The following is an 18,768-nucleotide window of genomic DNA, read 5'->3' on the forward strand; positions in this document are numbered from 1 at the left end:
AAACATGACAGAAGAATGAAATGATTTTTCCTTGGAAACTGCCATCAATTAAACTCAAATGAAGAACTTTAATAGCTAATTATTAATACTTAGTACTGCACTCAAACAAAAACATTAATAGTACATTAATAAAAGAACTAGGAACGAAATAGATACCTAGGAATTGGGGAAAAGGCTAAATAAATGGTGGTACATGAATATAATGGAATATTCCTGTGCAGGAAATGACAAACATAATGAATACAAAGAATCACAGGAAAACATTCATGAACTGATGGAAAATATAATAAGCAGAGCCAGGAAAACAAACATACACAATGACTACAAGAATGAAAATGGAAATAATCACAAAAATATATAAATCAATGTGAAATTATAAAGAGCAAACTTGGCCTTAAAGAAGATATATGAGAAGACACCTTCTGTTCCTGTGCAGAAGTGGGGCTCGGGGAGCCCATGTCTGAAACATTGGATATATAGATTTTCAATATATTGATCAATTTTCCTGAGTTTTTTTAATAAAAAAAGTATTCTGTTCTAGTTGGATGACTCTGGTAGGGAGAAAGAGGAGGGATACAGTGGGAAACACAGACTATATAAAAAATGTTGATAAAAGCTACTTTTAAAAGAATATATTAATACAGTATACCATGGCCCAGTCTTTATTCAAGTGGTCCAATTCAACAAGCATTTTTAACTTTTTAAAGATTATTATTCTCTTTTTTTATCCTACATTTAACAAACATCAACTAATATGAGAACAAACAACTGAAATGAGGTTTATGCATAAAACTAAGTTTCTCTTATGGACAGGCTTCTTTACTTTTAAAATACATAATAAATTCAACATGTTACTCTCAAAGCTATCCTACTTGTCTGTGGTTTCCTTCTTTTATCTTCTGTGCATTTCAAAAACATATTTCAATGACCTTTTATTATTTTTTCTTTTGGGGAGGGAGGAAGTGTAACCTCATCTCTGGTCCCTCTTTCCCCTCAACTTCCCAAAATAAGAAATAAGCAAAACAAAACCTCTGTAACAAACATTCATAATCAAGCAAAACAAATTCCCACATTAGCTGTATCTGAAAATGTATGTATTAATCTGCAGCTTGAGACCAATGCCTTCTGGTAAGAGGTAGGCAGCATGCTTCATCATCAGTCCCCTAGAATCATGTTGGCCATTGCAGTAATCTGAGCTCTTAAGTCTTTCAAAGTTGCTTGTCTTTGCGGTGATGTTGTTACTGTACAAGCTGATCTCTAGATGGATTTTGCTTCGTCCTCTCTGCATCAGTTCGTCCAAGTTTTCCCAGATTGCTCTGGAACTGTCTCTTTCATTGTTTCTTATGGCACAATAATATTCTATTACACTCACGACCATAATTTGCTTAGTCATTTCCCAAGTGATGGGAAACTTCCAGTTTTTTGACCGAGTATTAATTAAATACTTTCGACATGTTAGGCACTGTGCTAGGTGCCAGAGATAAAATGACGAAAATGAAACAGTTCCTTCCCTTAGACTAACTTTATTTATATGAATGTTAGTACAAAAATAACTTACTAGCCCACAAACGAAACCCTCTTCCAGGATAAATTAGCACCAAGAAAGATAAAGTCCCCCGGCAAAGTGTATTTAGCACTGAAAGAATAGGTGGTTGTTGGTTCAAATCCTACCAAATAGCTTCACTTTTTCCAAAAATATACCATCTAACAGTCTAGGTGAAACATTATTAGGATACCTTATTTGGACCTTCCTTTTTAACCATGACCAGCTTTGCAGGCTGTTGATGATGACAGGTTGGTATGCTGTTTCCTGTGTTTTTCTTTTTCTCTGCCTTCATTGACGTATAAAAAGATATGTCAACTTTCGAAAGAGCTTGGTGCAGCCTTTTAGACACCTCAAACAGCAATATGTTTAAGTGTTCTAGATTTGAAAAGAAGATTAAAAAAGAGATGAAAATTTAAATTTACCTCCAAATATGTGTTCAGATGCTTTCTTTGTCTTGCCATTAGGAATGAAATTCCTTGAGAGGCAAAGATACTGGAAATAACACTGGAATTGGGATCAGAGGACTTGGGTTCTAGGTCTTACTCTACCACCTACAAGTTTTGACCTTGGACAAATCATTTTATAATTCTACAAAATGGGAATAATACCTGAAGTTCCTGCCTCACAAGATTGTTGTGAAAAAAATTACCTTGTAAACCTAAAATCATGAGGGATATAAATATGAGTTATAATTATTATTAAATTTATCAAAAAATATAATACAATTTGTCCTCATGATAAATTCTGAAATCAAACATTATTAAAGGATCATCATTACTCATGAATCAGTCTGGAAAGAGAGCAGTGGCTATTTCATCTTTTGTCTCTGTGTCATGCCCAATACCTGGCATAATCAGGTTTTTATCAGGTAATGATTTATCAGGTGATAATCACATGCATATCAGGTGATTTAATAAATGCCTCAAGGAACCCCTTGGACAAGTATAATCTATGCGCACCTTGTTTCTTCTCTCATGCATCCAAATCAGTATTATCACTACCATCAATATTAACATGTCATCAACATTAAATGATGTTTACAGTAGGCTCGGCATTATATTACACACTTCAAGGAACCTGGCAAAAATAAAAGTGTCTAGTATGTGCCCTTGTAAAATTTTCAAACATTGAGAAATGGGTTCAAAGATGATCTTATTTTTGATCAAATAAATTTCATATGAGGAAGTGGGCTACTCGCTACAATAGTGAAGCAGAACTCTAAGTTCAACTTCTAGCTAAGTGTGAAAAGATTCAAGGAAAAGAATCTGAAGGATAGGAGGGAGACAATTTGATGGATTTCCAGTTCATTGTCCTTTTACCTAAAGAGTTGCCTATTTCCTTCAAATGCATATAGAAGAACTCCTTACTGAACTACTGGTGTGCACTGATTATTTCCTATTGGGAGTGTGGTCCCAAGAAACCAAAGCATGGCAGATAATCTTCTCTACATTCCAACGCCATCTAATTTAAAACAGTAGCTTAAATATCCTTCCGCTTGGCTAGGACTATTTCTGATCATCATGGTTTGATGCTCAATACCTCATAAGGAAGAACAGAGACTGGATGTGGGAATTCTCGGATGGGGATGCGCCCCACTCCCGCCCCTGCCTCCGTGTAAAGTAGCATCTTCTCTGCAAGTTATATACTCTTAGAGAGCTGTGGGGTAAGTGCTATTATTATCCCCATTTTTTTTTACAGATGAGGAAACTAAGGCTAGGAAAATGCATGTAATTTGCACAGGGTCAGACAGGCAGGAGTATGTGTGAGAGGTGGGACCTGAGCCCAGGTCTTCCTGGCTTCAAGGTTGGCTCTCTATCTACACTTTCTCTCAGTGATCTTATAAACTGCTCAAGATGTTAGATATGACATCTGAGCTAAGGTCTAGTTTTGACAGTCACAGAAGGTTACACACAGGGTGAAACTTGAGTTTCATCTTGTTCTCTTTCGGGCTCCTAAAGACTTTACTGATCTCGATTTCATTATTTCTGTCGATCAGCGCTTCACTCAACAAAGCACTGTCTCTACAGCAGCATTCTATCAGAACTTTAGCTTTGAAATGCCAACCAAATTCCTATGCACTGTGCGGGAGAGTCACCAGGTCACTTTAAAGCTCAACTTTATCAGTCCCTTTGGGTACACTCACTCAACAGTGCAGTAATCTCAGTCTACAGATACTGCTCCCAACATTTTATTCTAGTCTCACATCTTTTTTTCATAGATTATAGAACAAAAGTACAAAAGTAATAACAGTAGAACAAATCTAACTATAATGATTTTTTTTTTCATTGAAAGACATTTCATACCAATCAGAGAAGTTGTGAAGACCTGTTTATACTGAGCAGGTGACTGAAAAATAGCAGGTATGTGAATCTGTCTTTTGGGAATGCAAGCACATTTTGATATTTGCCCACTGGGAAATGACAATGCACTGGCATTAATCTGAAAAAGAACAAATCAATGAATCATAAAAATGATTAATTAGCAAGATGTTTTCTACTGATATGTCTAATAAAACACACAATCCTTTTATTTACTAATGTAAGACTGCATTTCTGAATTCCAGATAAGTACATTCTAATTCCAAATAAAAAACAACATGCCAGGGACGGTTATATATAATACCATAAGCTTAAATAAGTTTGATTTTACTCTCCACTCCCTCTCGAGACTTTGAAATAAAAGCATCAAAATATAAGTGATATGGGTGAATAATTTTCTTGGCACAATGTATTCAAAATATATCATTTGATTTCTGGTATCTAGAAAAACCCTATGGCAATGAGTGGCATTTTCACAAGAATAATTTTACTTAAGAAAACTCTTTAATAGTAATACAAATGAGTTAATGACTATATATTATTATTCAAATAGGCCAAAGAATATAAAATAAGTATAGCTAATATTTTAGGTCAAAAAGTATTCACACCAACAGTGAAATAATTATTTGCAATTTATTGTGCTAGTTTTTTTCTCTAAAATTCAGGTAATGCTTTCTAATAGAAGAAGTTTTAGAGTGATAACTAACTTATTACAGCTTCTCACCTGGGTACTTCCTGTTACACTAAAGCCATTGTGTGCTGTCTGACTTAAGATCTTTTGTATTTCCTCAGTCTGGGAAGTTTGCTCAAATTTCTGAAACAGTGTTTTCTTCCTGAAAACTGATTCCTGACAGTAGAAATCTGCTTGCTGTTCATGAAGCTTGCCTTTTATCATCTCCAAATGCACAGAGTCTTTAGGGCTTTTCTTGGCAGCCCCATTCTGATAACCCTCTGGCTCATCGAGGTGCATTCTGGGGGCAGAGGCAGCAAAGAAGCTTTCATTCACTTTCACATCACTTCTATGTAGAGTAATCGAGTCACCTTGGGGTGTGTTTTGATATTTCAGCCACCTGCTTTGTTTGCTTAGAGGAGGCACCAGAGAGGAGAATGAAAGCCTTATAGGTGTCTCTTCCCCAGACTTCTGAGAAACAGAGGTTTCCCTATTCCTGTCCTCAGGGCCAAAGAAGCTGACAGGAGAACCTGCTGACTCCTCATATGAGGAGTCAAGGATGGGGCTACCAAAGGACTTTCGGACTTCAGAGTCCATCCTATGTGAGCAATTTTCTGAGAGAGGGTGCACTGTAACAGGTGGCAGTGTAATAAGCGGTGTCCGAGTTCTGTGAAGTCTTTGGACGTTGACTTTTTCTGAACAACTGAACTTTTCTACTCCTGAAAGGTGATAGAAATAAAAAAATTGATTAGGAGTAATTACCGATCTCGTAGAAATCATTGTGTGTAGAATAAAAAGAAAAAACTGCCACTTGACCTGCAAAACATTATATCATTTAATATCCCATATTAAAATAAAAAATAATTAAGTGGTTTTATGTTATTAAATAAAAACTGTAAAACTTCACTGATATTCTCTGAAATGAAGTTTTAGACTATTTGACTACTACAGATGGAATGCCAAGTTTAGAAAATATCAAGTACATCATTTTGGTTAGAAAACGAAGTACATTAAGTGGAGAGATATGAGAGAACTCCAAAAAGGCTATTTTAAAGCCCTATGATGGAGGGATTTAAGTGCCAGGTTGGGATTTCTATTACGATCATCAATACCACTGTCAAGAAAAACATATAAATAATAAAAAGATACCTAATGATACAAAAATTAAATTTTAAAATTTTACAAAAGTTAATTGCAAAAAAAAGGACAGAAAAATAATAGTATGAGACTTCAATATTCCATTACTGAAATATGACAAGGTACAAAGAATGATAAACAGAAGAACAGCTAAAAATTTTAATGGACTGTTGCAAGAATCAGAATCGACACACTTAATGGAAAATTAGTGAATTTATTTAACAATTTATAAAACACTTAAAAAGTGATCGTGCTCCAATACATAATAAACATAAATGCAGAAAAGCAAAACTTTTAAGCATTACCTTCATAAACCTTAATACAATAAATATAATTTTAAAGTTTCCAGATATAAGGAGGTTAAAATGCTTTGTTTAAGAATAGAAAAACTATAAACATAACAGATCATATTAATAAAAAAAAATAACATCATGATTGTAGCAATTGACACAGAAAAGGTTGGGTTTTTGTTTCTTTTTTTTATAACATATAACACATTTATATATTTTTAAAAAAATTTTAAAGTATAGGAATAAATGAGCCCCTCCTTAAAGTGGTAAACAGTATCTATCTAAAACCAAGAGCCATCATTATATCTAATGGCAAAATCTTTAATGGTCTTTCCCATAAAATCAGGGACAAAACAAGGGTGTTCATTATCACAACTATTATTTGATATAGATCTAGAAATGCAAGCTATAGTAATGGATAATCAAAAGAAACTAAGGGAATAAGCACAGGTAAAGAAGAAACAAAATAATTGCTTTTGCAGATGACATGAGAGTCTACTTAGAGAACTTTAAGCAAACCAACTAAATAGTAACTGAAATAACAATGACTTCAGCAAAGTAGCAGAATATAAAATAAACCTACATAAATCATTGGCCTTTCTGTGAATTACCAATGAAACCAAGCAAGAAGATATAGAAAAGGAAATTCCATTCAACATAATTATACAATGCATAAAATATTTGGGAGTCCACTTCCTAAGATACACACAGGAATTATATGAATAAAAATGAATTAATAAAAAAGTATTAAGTATTTACTACATCCCAACTACTGTGCTAAGTGCTGAGGATACAAATAGATTATTTAGGCAGATTTAAAATAAATGGAAAGATATTAATTACTTAAGGTTGAACCATGCCAATATAATAAAAATGGCATTTTACTTAATTTTACTTATTTTTACTTAAATTTACTTATTCATTATTATACCAATCAAATTACCAAAAGATTTTATAGAGCTATAAAAATAATATCAAACTTCATCTGAAGGAACCAAAAAATCAAGAATCTCAAAAAAAAAATTTTTTAAAATGGAAGGGGACATAGCTATATCAAATTTCAAACTATACTACAAAACAATAATAATCAAAACTATTTGGTAACAGTTATAAATCAGAAAAGTTGATCAGTGTACCAGATTAGGAATACAAGATCCAGAACCAAACACATTCAGTAGCAATGTCCAATAAATTCAAAGATCCACAACACCTGGGATAAGAACTCACTACACGAGGAAAAAAAAACAACTGCTAAACAGTCTGGCAGAAATTGGATTTATTCAACACCTCACACCACACACCACATAAATTCCAAACAGAAAAATGACCTAGATATAAAAGATCACATAAACAAATTAGAGGAACAGAGAGAAAGATACCTTTCACAACTCTGGCTAGGTCACATTTCTCTGATAAAGGTCTGATATCTAAAATAAATAATGAACTGATTCAAATATATAAAATAAGATATTCCCTAACATATATATGGTCAAAAGATATGAATAGGCATTTCTCAAAAGGAGAAAGGCAAGCAATCAATAATTATGTGTAGGACTTCTGGTTAAGTTGTCTTTGCCTGAACAGAGGTGGGCAGCTAGCCCCCACATACCTATTCCAGCAAAAGCCTAAAAATAGCACTAGATTGAATAAGGATCAATTAACAAATCCAATGAGATTACTTCATAGACTCCTGAACTACACAAAAATCCAAGAGCCCACTTGCATCAAGGAAGAAGGCCCACCAGAAATGCCAGTGTCAGGCAACAAGATGGAAGCCTCCTTGCAGGACAAGAAACAGGCCATCAATACCTATTTCCTACGAGGTTCTGTAAATGAAGGCAGCAAAAATGGAGGGCTCCCATAAGAAAGCCCCAAAACGGTTGGAAACCTATAGTTTTAACCTTGGAAGTAACTAGGAACGATATGGCAGCACTCAGATTGGGATGCCTCAGGCCCAAGGGCTCCAAGGTCTCTGTCATACGATAACGCTTAAGGCTCTTTAGATCAAATACTCTGAATCTCAAAAATCCAGGAACAACTAAAACTTCCTAGAACTCTTAGCATGGGTATGTACCCTTGGAGGTGGAAGTAAGCACAAGAACCCAGGCCAAAACCAATCAGGGCCAACTGCCCAAGAGACCAGCAAGGGGTCAAATATGGTCCTGGCACAAAGCCCCAGTTCAAGAACTAAGTCTAGAAAGGGAACTAACAACTATAAAGAATTATTATAGATTCAGAGAAACCTAAAAACTCAATGTAGAAGAGAGTAACCACATTCAGGGAAATAAGCTGGACGATTTGGTTATTACTGGATTACAATCAAATATACATATTATCTTCTGCATGGGGGGTAAAATTGACAGATAATAAAGGTTTGTGGATTCATGTGCAAGCAATTATAATATTTTAACTTCATTACATTCATTTTTATTTTTTTCTTATGTTCCTCTTTACATATTTGAACCTTTGTACTCTTCAATGGGAGTTAATACTATAAATACAAAATACCACAATTTCTGACAAGATTACCATCCATTGGAAACAGTTTCCAGAAACCATTTCTATGAATGAAATAATACAGTGGTGAGAGCTGGGTGAGAGGTAGACATCAATGGCAGATGAGCAGCCCTGAAAAGAGTGTGGCTCTCACAGAGCAGAGGTGCTAGTCCTCCCTGAACACGCCACACATCCAACAGTGGTACTGAATTACTTTAAAAAGTATTATACTATAAATATTATTATAAATACCATAAATGCAAGTATAAATAGTATGATAAGAAGAGCACTGGACTTGGAGTTAGAAGACCTACGTTCACATTAAAGCTCTGTGGGATGTTAATTTCCTCATCTGTCAAATGAGGAAGTTTGATTAGATGGTATCTTAGGGTATCTCCCAACTCTAAATCCTATGATCCTAAATTCTGAGTGCTGGAGTAAACCTGGTAAGTAAATAAAGCAGCAGTGATAGAAAGTAGTAAACAACTTTAGTATGCTATTTTCAAAAGCGACTACCTGGAAAAGTCCTAGTACATTTGCTTATCTCAAAACTTATGCTCTCATCCCTATTCCTGCCTTCTTCCCTATTCTTCTGCCTGCCTCATCTCTATTTCCTCTTATCTATTTACCTATTACAACTTCTTGCATTTCTTTTTTCATCAACCCCTAACCATACTCTCTCTCTTCCATCAGCTACCCTTTGGAAATAGAGGACATAGGAGCAGGAATTTGGAGAAACAGGAAAGAAAGAGAATGAAAGAATGGGAAGGATAATGCAGAGAATTACTCTGAAGATGCAGACTGGTGGAGATGGCTTTCCCTCGCCTTTTCACACTTCAAGCAGTGGGCGAGGGGCTCAGTTTGGCAACTGTTTCACAACTCCCATGACTCTAATGAGAGAGACAGAATATATACACCTGGGAAGAACTATGAATATCACAGGTAATGGCAGAAGTTGAGGCTTTCTAGGAGTCCTGAGAAAGAAGAAACTGAGAAGTTGTAGTGATGGGCTATTGTAATGTAAGGCTTCCTGGGAGTTGAAGGAACACTTAGGAAACTTAGGCACATGAATTCCAGGAGGGGAAGAGCTAAAAATGGCAGTGGCTCTGACAAAATAAGAGAGGAAATACAGTAATAATAATGATGGTAATGATAAGTGACTTAGGGTGAAAAACATTAGAAGTTTGTGACTAGAGGAATCAAGGGTCATAGAGGGCAAGGGTATGAAAACAGAATCCTTAGCAACAATTTATCTGGAGTTTAGTCTCAAATATATTGTTTTTAGTTCAGTAACATGCACCCAACATCAACTTAATTTTGTACAGATTGGCAAATGTTACAATTTTACAAATATTACATATTATCAACAGACATATTTAATATTACAATAGTAAAGTTTACCAGATGAGGTTCTTGCTTTCAGAGATTCCTCAGGTAACTTTATCATAATGTCTTCATCTCTTGGGCTCAAAGGAAAGGTTGAATCAGGGCTCAGTGTTGAGATCTTTTGCACTGGTGACATAATCTAAGCAGAAAAAAAATTATATGATGTGCCAAAAGAAATAAATCAGTGCACTAAAGTGTTTGGATTGCCTCTTTTTCAATCTGTCACTATTTTTTACGATCTAAATGTGCACACAGATAAATATTTAATTCTAATAATGCATATTACTTAGGGAAAAAAGAAGCTGGAAAGTCCTTCCAAATAGGATAGGGATAAAACTCTTTGCTTCATTAAATCACATAAAATAAAAGGTAGGATGTAAACAGATGCTAAATCCCCCAAATGACTAAGGGTTATCTGATTTGGGTCTGTTTTGGAAGTGGCCTTGAAAATGTATAAGAGCATAGGATTTAGAACTAGAAAAGCCATTTGAGATCATGTAGTGCAACCTTCTCATTTTGAAGACAAGGATAATTTAGGATCCTACAGGTTAAGTGCTTTGAACAAGGTCATAAAAGGTAATAAGCAGCAGAGAAGATGTAAGCCCAGGTGACCAACTTCTAATTCCAAGGATTTCCACTATACCAAGCACCCTCTCAGAAACCTTCCCATAGCACACCAGCTAACAATGCTTCCTCTGAGCTCCTACAACAGTGTCCCTCATTCTAGTATTTAATCATAAACCAACACATACCATTCCCTAACTGCCTGTGTCCTATCTCTACAACTAGAACACAAGCTTTTCCAACGTACAGATGATTTCTTACTCCATTGTGCCCCTCATATTTAGCACCAAATCTTGCTGCTTAATTATGAAATAAGCACAGAACTGAGAACCAGGGGATTAACCCTAATTTGCTGTGTAAAACTGGGCAAGTCATTTCAGCCTTCTTGGCTTGTTTCTCCTCTGCAAGAGGAGGCTGAACTAGATGAAGGTCCCTTACATTTCTAGATCTGTAGGCCTACAATCTAGAACTCTATAAATACTTGGTGTTTAAAAATTTAGTCTGATTGGAAGTGTTACTAGATTATCTTGTGGACTAAGAGCCCTGAGTGAGACAGGATAGGTTTCAGGAACAGGGTTTGGGTCACTTTATTATAGACTAAATAAAGCAGCCCTTAAGACCTAGCACCTGAACCTCTAGATGGCCTCAGACCTAAGGTAAGGATTACCCTACCCAAGGCTAGTCCAGACTTAAGTGGCTACAGCTCATTAAAATGGTCTTTCCAGACCAAGCCAGATTTGAACCCAACAGATTTAACTGGACTCCATCTCAAGTTACTGTGTTAAAGAAGAATATAGTGAATCAAATGGCTATTAATTCATAAATACTACTAAAAGGAGTAAAAGAATAACAATTTTCTATTATATTTCTAGAGTAAACGTTGTAGAGGAAGTGCTGAGCTCCTTTAGTTGAGAGAATTTCCTTACCCAGGAGTCTGATATTCTCAATGAAATCACAGGTCCATTCTCTGCCTCTTACTCTATTTTGTCTGTCTTAGGATGTGATTAAATTAATTGCCTTAAAATAGCTCTTCCGTACTTTATACATACAATACTCTGATTAGAGGATATGGAAAACAATTGCAGAAAGATATACTAGTTATTAGCTTAATTTTACCCATTTAGAATTGGGATAGCCAAATTAAGCTGCCAAAAGAAGAGGCAGTGTGCTTCCGCATGCTTCCCTACACCTCAAGGAGAGGGTTGTTGAAATTCACTCAGAATTAGGGAATTCAGAACTTTGAACTTACAATGAAGAACATCAAGCAGTTGTTCTTGTTGTCATATAACATCAGAAAACAGGACAGAAAAACAGATCCTTTTTTTCTTAGCATAATGTAGCCCTTTCGTAACCCATATATCCTCTCTTGCCACTAGGTGCTTGTATATGGAAAAATATTTGTAAAAAGATAGCTATGGATTATTATTACATTGGTAAGACAAAATGCTGAAGGAGTTTATACAAGAGCTAAAAAAGCCAGATGAACTGGCTACCAAAACTTAGAAATGAAGATATTAAACTTGCAAAAAAGTGAAAAATGGGTCTTTTAAACACCCCTATATAAGCAGAGGGGTAAAAACTGAGGTGTTGAAAAGGAGACACATTTTTTGAAAAATTATAACAATGGGATAGAATTCTATAGCAATTAGAGTAAAAATTAGTTAAGAGGCAGTAAAGAGGGTACAAATAGGTTCTCAGAATTTCAATTTTTAATACCTTTTATCATTTTGATATGATAATCTTTCAGTAAAAGCCTGAAGGGTGGGTAGAACTGATAATGACTAAGCCTCATGGGCAAAATCTCAAAAAAAAAAAAAAGTTGTCTTTTCAATGGGAAATATCCAAACTGGAGAGCTCCGTTGGGAAAATTTAATTTATCATTAGATTTGCTTTCTAGTTTCCTAAAACTGAATGTTGAGACCATTTGTGATATATTTCAATTCATGATAAATTCATGGAAAAGAAATGGCAGGGTCATATCATGTACCTCAGTAACTTGGAATTTGGAAACTGGAAAGTAGAGCAAATGAGAAATATCACATGGCCAGTAGGGTCATGCTTAGTTGGGTATTCTCTATTGAAAGGGATGTCCACTGCATTACAGTTTTAAATTAATTCAAACGATTATCCAATATAGTCACTCCTTTTCATAATTTGGTACTAGAAGTTGAGGGCAAAGTTTAGCCTCGGCTTTGTCCTTTGTCTACAATGGAATTAATGAGAGCAAGAATATAATCTTAGATGACATGGTATCATCCACATCCTTTTAACAATAACATGTTAAAAAAAAAAAAAAAGCTCCCCAAGGTAGGAAAGGTCTGTTTATACCTTGTTTCTTTCCCATGAGGACCACTCTGATAACTTCAAATTATGGTCCAAAGAATAAGATGACACAGTATTGTCAGAATCTGTAAAAGGGAAATCCAAAACTGCTGTGGGGGAAAAAAAGACAAGTGTACTTAGTAACTACCCCCAGTATTACTTGGCAATTTAGAAAGTTAAATCTTACTTACAACTATCATTTTCATTCGGGTCCTTAATAAAGTCAGTTGTCATTTGAAAATCATCCTCTCCCCTGAAGGTTAGACCTTTTTCCAAAAAGTTTTCTCCATCTGAGGGCTTAAATATATACATCCATTTACCTCATTAAGACTAACAATACAGAAGAAACATTTTTGCTACGAAAAGAACATTTTCAAATCACAAATATGTCACTGTGATCATTTCTAATATGAGACAATTAAGAGCATCATTCACATAAAAGCAAAGAAAATGTTTTGTGTAAATTACCATATCTCATGAAAATCACTGAACTTTGCTAACAAAGAAATTATAATAGTTGTCATTTAGATAATGAGTCTAAGATTTGCAAAGCATTTATGTATGTCATTTGAAACTCAGAACTCTATGAACTCATGTATCATTAGCCCCATTTCAGAGGTGAGGAAAGTGAGGCTCAGTGCCTTCTCATGGTCACACAGCTAATAAGTATCAGAGTTGATCTAGAACTGATATCCAGCACCCTATCCATCATGCTACATCACTTCAATCCTTGGCAAAGTTTGAGTCCTGTCCCCCCCAACTCTGACCCAGGTGGTAAGAAGGTCTGGATTTGTAATCTTGCAGTGTGCAAACTCTTTCCATTGTCATAGAATGACACACATCTGTACCTCATAAAGCAGTGAACGACCAGGGGGCCCAACAAATCTTTAAACACTACAATGCTTTGCTTAATATCCAGTTTGTGCAAATATATACTCTTTCTTATGTATATAAAGGATACAATTTTGCCTCTTAGGATTTTGTAACTGTAAATGCTATTCTTTCTCACTGAAGAACATAAATGAATTAACACTTTTAGCTATAGGATACACACATAGTTATGTTAATAAGTAAGGCTATTATCCATGTGTTAGAATCTTTGTGTATCAGAAATATATTCCCTTTCTCTTAGACAACCTGAGTTAGAATTCCAAATATAGAGTCCCTAGGGAAGAATTACAAGGGTGTGCAGGAACTAGCATGAACTGGATTATGGGGACCATTGTTCAATTTTTACTGTGAACATTTACATCTTGGAAGTCAGCAAATGCCACAAATCAGGGCTTGATTTAAACATTTACCATCATACCATGGGGTGGGGGTAAGGGAGAACTCTATATAAGGCCTTGGATTGTTAACATGAGAGTGTAAACCAAGACTACCCCAGGGATATATCAGGTAATTGTAAAGTATCCCGTAAGTGTTATTTGTACCGTGCTTTTTGTTTTCACCTTTAAAACCAACTTAGAAGGGCTTCCTCTATTTGCTCAATAATAACTTCATAGATAAATATCTGGCATCATAGGTAAGACCTTCCATATACCACTTGTTAGCCAAACTTGAGAAATATAGGGGTCTTACATATTTATATTTTCAACCATCTCAACCAAGATAAGCTCCAAATGAATACATGATTTAGACTAGACATTATAAATAAATTAAAGGAGGGGGAGAGAGAGAAAAAGAAATCACCTTTCAGATTTATGACTTGGGGAAAAGTTACAGAGAAAACAAGGTGATAAAGTCACAAAAGATTAAATGGACAAGTCCCATTACATGAAATTAAAAAAAGTTTTGCACAAACAAAACCAATGCAAATAAAATAACGGAAATAGGTAACTGGTAGGAAAAAAAAAAACTTTGTGGAAATGTTTTCTGAAAGGGTTTCATTTCCAAGATGTCTAAGGAATTAATTCAAATTCATAAGAGTAAAAGCCATTGTCCAAACGATAAAAGATCAAAGGATATGTACAGTGAGTTTCTCAGGAAGAAATCCAAGCTTTCAACAGTCAAATGAAAAAATACTTCAAATCACTTTGATATGTAAAAAACCAAGCAAATCAAGCAAGTCTAAGGTTCTACTTCACAGTATTCAGATTGGCAAGGTGGACAAGAAAGGAAAAATGACAAATGTTGGAGCGGCTATGGGAAAACAGGCATATTAATATTATTTGTAGAGCTTTGAATTGGTCCAACCATTCTGGAAAACAATCTAGAACCAAAAACTTAATGAACTGTGTATACTCTTTGATCCAGCAATACCACTCATAGGTCTACACTCCAAAGAGAGGAAATAACAAGGAAATGGATCCATATATACCAAAATATTTAAAGCAGCTTTTTGCAGCTGCAAAGAACTGAAAACTAAGGTGGAGGGCATCAACTTGGGAATGGCTGAAAAAATTAAGGTATATGAATATAATAGAATACCACAAAAATGATTGAAGGGATGGTTCCAAAGAGATCTGGGAAGACTTGTATGAACTCATGCAGAGTAAAATAGAACCACAAGAACAATTTATAAGCTAGCAACAACACTGTAAAGACAAAGAATTTTGAAAGATTCATGGACTCTGATGAACACAATTCTCAAGCAAGATTTTAGAGAAGCAATTAGAAAGCATTCTACCAACCTCCTGACAAGCAGGTGATGGACTCAAAGAACAAAATATATTTATTTGGACATATATTTGGAATATAAATTTTTGGACATGGGCCAATGTGGGAATTTGTTTTCTTTAACTACGTGTATTTGTTAACAAGGATTTTTATTTTTCAAGGGGGGAGAACCCCCTCTTTTGTTTACTTTTGTCCAATGTCCATCGTTTATCACAGTGCAAATGATAAATGGAGGTACAGGTGGGAGAGATAAAAAATAAAAATTTTAAGTGAAAGAATAAAATAAATTTTTAAAAAATAAGATGGCCAGAAGCAGCAGACTTAATAAATTTTTAACATGTTTTTGTGAAAGTAGGAGATACAGAGACCCAGGATTCATAATAACAAATTATTTCTCCTGAAAATTTCAGAGAAATCACTAGCTCCTGTTAAAGATTAACAGGAAAAAACAGTAATAGATTCAACCAAGGAAACATAGTGTATATGGAAAGAGAACTATATTAGAAGTCAGGAAAACTCAATTCTATTTGTGGCAGTATTGCTGATATGGGGCAATCTATTTCAGTTCTCTGTATATCAGTGTCTGTGTCCATTAAATGGGGATAACATCTGTCCTACTTACCATGAAGGATTTAAAGAGGATAAATGACATAATAGAGAAAATCTTCGAAAAGCATTACATGTAATATAAATGTTAGGTACAATTATAATAATCTGCCTTCAAATGGTATATGTGAGACACATTTGACAAACATACTCAGAAAAAAGTCACTGACATATATATACATACACTTAAACATATAGACTATCACCCTTACCAATGAAGGTTTGACTCTTAATTGCCTAATTGTATAGTAAGTGCAAGAAGCTCTAAAACAGAATGGAGATGTTCGAAATCAAGAGCTGGCTGTATTTCAATTTGGGGTTCATTTCAAGAGACTAAACTCTGAAGTTATTTACAATTCTGGATCAGACTTTTTCTACTAACACATCTATTAACATGCATATAGACTTTCCATGGTGAGAGGCATTACTCTGCGGACCTTTATGAATTTGCATTCCTTCTTAAAATTGTGAGCATTTTCTCTAACGGACCAAGTACCTTTTTCATTAATTACTATTCTTTTATGCAGAAAGTAACAATTCTTTGAATACTTGTTCCTAAAAAATGATTTTTTAAATGATATTTTTAAATCCTAATTATTGTTATCTGAAGTTTTCTGTCAATGTTCTTTGATTCAACTCTACAATTACTTTTGCTAGCATTACTTTCTTCATAGAATGAAATACATCCTATACATCTATAAATACATGGGATGAAATACATGGTGTTAGAATAAGGAAAAATGATGTGCTGAGATGCAAGCATAAGAAATCTTTTTACCTGTGAGAAGTCAGTCATCATACAATTACTAGGCAACTTTGGTGTTAAAAAGCAAGGCCCTTCTGTGAAGCTCTCGTACTCCACACTATCTGGATAGTGATTCCACTCCAGCTGGGAGCAGGGTCCTCTGACCATTACCTCACTAGAAGCTGATCCTGCCACTCGGTGCCCCTGAAACTCAACTGGCTAGAAACACATCAAAAATGAAAATATTTAAAATGCATATGGAAGAAGAATCCATTTATAATACCTATTTAGAAAATACATAGCTTGGTTTTCTATAAAATGTCATCTAGGGTGAATAATCACCAAGGCATTGATTCTTATCTATTACTAGAATAGCAATTGCCAAATTACTCAAATCTTAAAACCCAGGAAATATTTGCTAGTTTATCCTAAAGTATAAATAGAGAATAACTAAAATATAAATTAAAAAAGGAAACTAAATATAAGAGGCATTAATTGTTCTGGTTTCCTCTAGAATACATAGAGCAAATCTTCAAGATCTATAATAGACAAATTCCCGAAAGTTATGAAGAATAACTAAACAATGAACAACAGGGCCAACTAATCCTGTGTGTTTTGTTTTGCAAAGAGTTCTGAACACTTATAGGCAAAATAAGAACCAAGCTGTGGGGTAGGGAGGGAGAGGGAGAGTGGCCTGGCTGCTAACAGAAGGAACAGACTGATGCTTTGGGGGCAAAGGTTAGAATGGAAATACCACGAAGGTTCCTGTATCTCTTCTATCCTTAAGGACTGTTTGCTGACTCTGAGCCTTTCTCTGCTGCCCTCATGGAGGTCCCAGTATTATATATCAGATAATCACTTTTTTCCATTCTGTAAGAAACTAACAAAGAGAGGCAGCAAGATGCAGGAGAAAGAACACTAGATTTAGAATCAGAGGACCTGTCTGAATTCTCTGCTACTCACTATCCTGTGACCTTGGGCAAATCACTTCCCTCAGTGGTCCTCAGTTTTCTTATTTATAAAATAAGGAGTTTGGTTAGATGATCTCCAATGGTCCTTCCAGTTCTAAATCCTGACATTTTACCTATGATATTTAAAGGGAAATATAAAGGATTTATTTCTAAATAACAAATTCACAAAACAACGAATAAAGATTTACTAAAATTTAACATAGAAATTCTAAACCACAAATTTAAAAGGAAAATAAGACCCCTAATATGCTATACAGGCAACTACTGAGGAAGATTTTCTTTTGAGCATAAAGAAAGATAAATCACATTCTCTTACCTGTTAAAATACTTGCTTTTACTCTATTGTACTAGGAAATATATATTTTTAAAATCCACATAGGAAAAGAGCCTTCTGTTTTCCCCCAAAGGACATGTTCCAAATTCCTAATGGGCTCTAGGAATAGAATTGTATCCTAAAGCCAGAAATCTACTTAACTTCTGCCCCCATCACAACTGAATGTATTAACAATTGATTTATAGGTCATTGCCTACAGTTAAGGTTTATAAAGCTCCCAAGTTATCCAGTCTCTATACCAGAGATATAACTGCTCGACTGCAATACAGATATAAGAATTCTAATCAATTCAGTGACCAATAGTGACTTCAAAGGATTAATGGTAAAGCACACCTCCCATCACTTGGCAGAGAGATGGTATACTATAGCTGTGGAATGAAGTACACATTTTCAAACACGTCCAATGCGTTGATTTGTTTTAATAATATATGTTTGTTAAAAAGGAGAGTTCTGCTTGGAGGGAGAAGAAAGTCACTGGGAAGTGAAAGTGATGCTTATTTTTTCAATTACATTTTATATTTTCAATTACAAAATGTTAGGGAAAAAAAGACAAACAAGACCCTGGTCTATCTTTTTATTAATTGTATTCCCACTATTTAGCATAGTGCCTGGCACATAGAAGATACTTAATAAATGTTTATTGGATTGTATTGGACCCTCGTAACAAAAAAGCATAGACAAGTAAAACAAATTCCCACATTGGCCATGTTCTAAAATGTGCCTTATTCTGCATTTTAACCTATCACCTCTGACAGTGATTTTTT

The 18,768-nt window shown here is 34.8% G+C and overlaps 1 protein-coding gene across 1 annotated transcript in view; it reads right to left on the bottom strand.

Annotated features, from left to right (window-relative positions):
• The window catches only part of ZGRF1 (zinc finger GRF-type containing 1), a 76,379-nt gene that overhangs the window by 26,987 nt on the left and 30,624 nt on the right, over positions 1 to 18,768 (bottom strand). Inside the window, exons 10-15 of the mRNA XM_027837542.1 lie at positions 12,921 to 13,026; positions 12,736 to 12,839; positions 9,859 to 9,982; positions 4,589 to 5,253; positions 3,850 to 3,985; positions 1,737 to 1,921 (exon numbers count right to left, since the gene is read on the bottom strand). Coding sequence (XP_027693343.1) covers positions 1,737 to 1,921; positions 3,850 to 3,985; positions 4,589 to 5,253; positions 9,859 to 9,982; positions 12,736 to 12,839; positions 12,921 to 13,026 — 1,320 coding nt within the window. The remainder of the gene's footprint in view (positions 1 to 1,736; positions 1,922 to 3,849; positions 3,986 to 4,588; positions 5,254 to 9,858; positions 9,983 to 12,735; positions 12,840 to 12,920; positions 13,027 to 18,768) is intronic.

This window comes from Vombatus ursinus, unplaced genomic scaffold, assembly GCF_900497805.2.
Source record: "Vombatus ursinus unplaced genomic scaffold, bare-nosed wombat genome assembly UNPS02014821.1, whole genome shotgun sequence".
NCBI lineage: Eukaryota > Metazoa > Chordata > Mammalia > Diprotodontia > Vombatidae > Vombatus > Vombatus ursinus.